The 5,845-nt window shown below is 31.2% G+C and overlaps 1 protein-coding gene across 1 annotated transcript in view; it reads left to right on the top strand.

Annotated features, from left to right (window-relative positions):
• Positions 1–5,298, top strand: part of LOC119676411 (protein suppressor of hairy wing-like) — a 5,628-nt gene extending 330 nt beyond the window's left edge. Inside the window, exons 2-7 of the mRNA XM_038087650.1 lie at positions 1,407–1,885; positions 1,973–2,105; positions 2,165–2,355; positions 2,431–2,576; positions 4,093–4,760; positions 4,825–5,298. Of these exons, the coding sequence (XP_037943578.1) occupies positions 1,407–1,885; positions 1,973–2,105; positions 2,165–2,355; positions 2,431–2,576; positions 4,093–4,760; positions 4,825–5,064 (1,857 nt within the window). The 3' untranslated portion in view covers positions 5,065–5,298. The remainder of the gene's footprint in view (positions 1–1,406; positions 1,886–1,972; positions 2,106–2,164; positions 2,356–2,430; positions 2,577–4,092; positions 4,761–4,824) is intronic.
• The last annotated feature ends 547 nt before the right edge of the window (positions 5,299–5,845 follow it).

Raw genomic sequence — 5,845 nt, 5'->3', positions numbered from 1 at the left:
AAAACGTTTTCGTACTATACTTGTAAATTGCATTACTCAAAGAGAAAATATAAAATTATTTTCAACTTTTAATTTTACTTAACTTTCACTTGAACAAATCGGAAATAGACCTAATGATATATGTAGCATATACATTCAAGTATAAATACCATAGTAATCGTTTAATTTTGATTTAATGTCTGTAGTAATATCTCGTATCCTTATGAACCGATATTTCATTCTGCACTTAACGGAATTTGTAGGTGTTAATATCATCTTGGAAAAGCATTAGTTACCAAGTACATGCCTAGTTAAGAATCACGGACTTTAATCGTATCCATTTAGGCCGATTATCTGTCAAATTTTTCCTATTGACTCGAACAAAATATTTGGATTAATTTGAGTTTAGATCCATTTAGATTAAGATACCTATTAATATTAATCCTATTAATTTGAATTAATTATTTGCATAAACTTGAGTTCAGATCTATTAGATTGAGATATTCGTTTCGTATGAGCTGTTTGGATGGCCTTAATCAATTGGCAATTATAAGTGCAGAAATATGCATAATATTGTACTTGTTCATCTTTTAACTTCATAGACAACAACGTTAGTAGATTAATCACTTTGAATATTGTAATTAATATATATCAGTTTTAAAAAAATGTTCCAATGATACCGAAATAAAGTAAGGGTTAAGTCATAATTAATTTTAAATAGTTCGATATTCCATGAAAATATGGATATATATTATTCTTATTTTTTCTATTGCTATTGTTGAAACCCGTAAGGATCTGTTAAGTAGCTAACACAAAAGAAATTACATGACAAATACTTTGGTTAGGATGTGGATGGGCAATGGTTGTATGAGAGGGAAGAAGATTGTTGGGGAGTGGTGGGGGATGGGTGGAATTTAAATCAAAGTCAACCAGAATCAAGACGGAGAAACCTAGTGACTTCTATGGGGTAGTTCGAATGGTCGATTGGACTAAGGTTTGTATGAGCGTTGGGACAGGAGAACAGATGCACGACATCATGAGGGGTAGAGCTGCAATTTGAGCAAACATTGATAATTGACGTATTTATGCGTGAGAAGTGATTGTTAAGTAGTATAGTTTTTATTGCACGGGAAAGGCTTCGTCTTCCTGGAAAATATTAGGCACGGACCTATTTTTGCTGTCAAAAAGTTTACATCTTCACTAAATTCCTACTGTTAAATTTATCTTTTGACTTTAATTAATACATATGAAGAAAGGTTTATGTGTTCATAATTATTTATTATTAAATATTAGAAATAAATTCAACAATTACATGAAACAGATTGTGTATTGAAATTTCCAAACAAGTCTTAAACATTTTCCAGATCGCGGCTCACTCACAATAGCCGTATAACTAATAACAAAGTAACATTATCTATTATCAATAGTTAGTATATATGTTAAAATTATTTTTAATTTGCAATCTATTTCTTTTTCAGTTAGGTCAGATAAATTGTCCTGATTGCCCAAAGTCATTTAAAACTCAAATAAGTTACGAGCGACACATATTCATAACACATTCGGAATCTGATGAATTTCCGTGTTCTATATGCAATGCAAAATTACGTACAGCTAATCTGTTGAAGCTGCACGAAGAGCAACATAAAAACCGTGGTAAGCCGTATGCCTGTAAAATATGCGGTAAAGATTTTACTCGGACATACCATTTAAAACGTCATCAAAAATATACATCTTGCTCAGCGAATGCCAATGACACCATGAGCTGTAAGGTGTGTAATAAAGTTTTTTATCGTTTGGATAATTTGCGAGCACACTTAAAGCATCATCTGGGCACACAAGTAACCAAGAAAGAAGAATACATGTGTCCAATTTGTAAAAATTGTTTTTACAGTTTATCAACTTTAAAGTAAGTTCGAAAAGTTAATTTAAAAAACATTAGGAGTACAATATTTATTTTGAATTGTTTTTTTTTTTTTTTGTTTTATTTGTGCAGCATACATACTCGTACACACACGGGAGAACGTCCTTTTGCTTGCGACTTATGTGACAAGAAATTTCCATCACTGGTTGCTTTAAAAAAACATCGTCGTTATCACACTGGGGAAAAACCATATACATGCCCTGAAGTAAATATTACAACCATTTCAATTTAAGTTTAATTATTGTGAACATAAATTTTTTGCAGTGTAATCAAAGTTTTGCTGTTAAGGAGGTACTCAATCGTCATATGAAGCGACATACTGGTGAAAAGCCACACGTTTGTCCCGAATGTGGAAAAAGTTTTATACAAGCCACTCAGCTTCGTTGTCATAGTAAAACTCACATACGTCCATTTGGTTGTGATCAGTGTGAAGAAAAATTTAAAACTATGAAGCAGTAAGTGATTTTATTTATTTTAAGATGCATTTATAATTGCATATAATTATATATACTGTTGGGTTTATTTTCCAGGTTAGAGAGGCATACCAAAATTCATTCGTCAAAGCGCAAGCGTAAAAATAAAGCTCAAGAGCACAAATTTAAATGCAGTGAATGCAAAGCTACTTATACGACGGAGGAAGAACTTAAAACTCATTACGACGTAGGAGTTCACATACGTGAGTTATTTTTAATAAATGTATATTTTAATATTTAAAACAATAGATGTAAAAAATTAATTATTAAAATCATTTAGTATTTTAAAAAAGTATTTTAGCTTTTTAAAAGTAAAGTTTGTTAAGAATAAAACAATAGTTTATTTCCATGGTTTGCTTGCTAAAACCTTATTGCGTTTTTCGTAATTTTCCAACCGGAATGACAGGCCCGAAGAAAACATTCCAAAACCATTTGTGGAATGTTTATATAGAAATTACATTCTCTCTACGACGAACGTAACTTATTTTTTGTTATGTTATTGTGTTAAAATTTAATGTAATATTGAAATAATTAAACGTTTCTATAAGAGATGTAGTTTTTTAAACATTTGACCTATTTCCAATGTAAAGTATAAGAAGTTTATTAATTTAGATAGCAGATGAATTTGTAATCATTCAAGTTAAATTGAAAATTATACAATACGAAAACAATTTTTAAAATAAATCAGGACTATGATTTATTATTTTGAATCAATTTGACTCGGTTCTGAAACTAGTTTATTTAATTTAATGATTCTAATGAATCGGTTTAAAACTGATGAAATTCACAACCGATGCAGTTTACACAACCTATGCAGTTTCCAATCGATGCGGTTTGCAACCGGTGCGTTTAATAAAAGATGCTGTTAACAGCAGGCGCGGTTAACAACTGATGCTGCTAACAACCGTTGCGGTTAACAACCAGTACGATTAACAACCGGTACTGTTAACAACCGGTGCGGTTAACAACTGGTGCGATCATCAATCGTTGCACTTAATAGTCGGTACTGTTAACAACCGGTGTGGTTAACAACTGGTGCGCTTAACAATCGGTGCGGTTAACAATCGGTGCGATTAACAACCGATATGGTGTTGTCAACAACTGATGAGGTTAACAACTGGTGCGTTTAATAATCGGTGTGGTTAACAACCGTTGCGGTTAAGAATCGTTGCGGTTAACAACCGTTGCGGTTAAGAATCGTTGCGGTTAGCAACGTGCGCAATTAACAACGTGTGCAGTTTACAACCAATACGGCTGACAACCGGTATCCTCCTGATATTTTGTGTAACATATTGTAAGATTGTGACAAACGACAAAATCGGCGAGAGAAAAAATTCAGAATAATTTAAATATGCAGATTTATTATTATACATTCTTACTCTCCTTAATAAAGCAAAAAGATAGGATAACGAGAAAGCTTGGCCATTGTTCATGTTTAGAACATCATATCTCAATAATCTCGATCTACTTTCTGCGAATCTCTATCATCGGTGCAAAATGGACCGAATCACAAATATGTGATGGCCCCGATCAGTACTTTAAAATTCTTTCAAATATAATACTAATTTAATTATATTATAATTTTATAACTATAGTTTTATTTATAACTATTATTTTTATGAATACAAGTATTTTTCAAATATTAGGAACAAAATATCAAACAATATAAAATATGATTTCTTTTAAACATTTCATACGAATTTATATGGTATATTTTAGCTACCTATACCAGCAGTAGTATCCAAATGGAGAAAGGTCGAACAGATTGTGCTGTTTGTGATAAGGAATTCGATTCACTTAAAACTCTCAATTCTCATATACTTAAAGTACATGATGAGAAGCCGGAAACTTTCCATAATGCTAAACGTGCATCAAAAGTTGAATTGAATACTTCTGGCTCATCACCAACAAAGATTTACAGGATTGATGATTCCAATGAAAATCCCATTGAAAGTATTACAACAATCAACAATAATGATATATTACCAGTAAAAAATACTGATCAAACATCGATCGAAGGTGGTGTTGTTGTGCAACAATTTATAGTAGATGAAGTTCCTGAAAGCACCACTGAACAATTATTGTTGGAAAACAAACTATACACTGTTATACCATTAGAAAACGAGACTATGAAAAGAGAATCGAAAATCACTGTTCCTCAGGAGTCACCAAAAGACAGGAAGCGTAATATAAAATCTTTAGCTGAAAGTTTAGTGGCTGCTATTACAGATGATGTTTCTGATGATGAAGGACAACTTATGATAGTGGAAAATGTGGAAACTGAAGATGATATAAGAGTTAAGGGCAATGTTCGAAGACTATTGGATATTTTAGTGGACAGATCTACTTTAAAGAAATTCGGTTGGCCAGAAGCAACTGAAGAATATGTATGTTCCTTAATTAAGTTTAAAGTATTTCAATTTTAAATTTTGTTGTGTTCATCCCTATCAGGTGCTCTGCAAGGTTATTGAAAATTGTGGTTATGATTTGGGTAAGGATGAGTCGTGTAATGCTGATAGCGATTATGCAACACGTATGCGTGAATACGTTAAATTGCTATTTAGTGTTGTAATACACAATGATTCCATAAAAGAACTTTTAAATAATTATCCAATCGATGATGTAATTGAATTTGTATTGGATAATGATGATCACGAACGTGAAGAAGATGATGACGATGAAGATGATTAAATTAAGATGTTTTTAAAAATATTATATACGTATGCTATACGTTTTCCAAAAAAATGTTAAATCTAAATGTTTATCATATGTCAAAGTATAATATATATTCCCGTATTTTCCGAAGGTGGTAAAATTTTATGCAGTATCCATTTTAGCTTGATCAAATTTGTGTATTCGTCCAATCTATTTGAAATTTTCTTAACTGAAAAATATTTTTGTGGGGAAATGTATTTTATTTAAATTTACATAATTTATTATACTATTAGAGGCATTATAAATAATGCCTCTACACACAGAATAGTATTGAAATTTAACAATTAAAAAATAAAAATATAATTAATTAATTCAATTATTTTACAGCTGGTTTATGATTTCGTTCTAATATAAACACAGCAAGTAAATTTGTTAATAAAGCTTTCATAGCAAAATAACAAAACTCCAGAAAAATTAGCGAACAGAAAATGTCAAGTACGGCTTTGGGTCAGTTTGTTAAGGTGCGCTGATTCTGAGCTTCACATTTGGCAGGACCCGAGTTCGATTCCTGGTACTTGCAGTCTCAAAAATAATTATTAAGAATTATTCCAGGACCACTGATAGTGGGTATTTGGCAATACTCAAAACAGCTGCATGGTCAGCCAAAAATTCAATTAATTAAAATAATATAAAAATAAATTTTTGTTGTTGTAGTTCACTACTGTTCGAAAAAACCTCATAATTTATTATTAATTTTATGATCACGTCAGCCTATTCTGATAGAACGGTGCGTGTCTAATTATTATATCCTAACATT

Source organism: Teleopsis dalmanni, chromosome 2 (genome assembly GCF_002237135.1).
Source record: "Teleopsis dalmanni isolate 2A chromosome 2, ASM223713v2, whole genome shotgun sequence".
NCBI lineage: Eukaryota > Metazoa > Arthropoda > Insecta > Diptera > Diopsidae > Teleopsis > Teleopsis dalmanni.
Note: the sequence above shows the minus strand (reverse complement) of the source record. Positions and strands in the feature narration are given on the sequence as shown.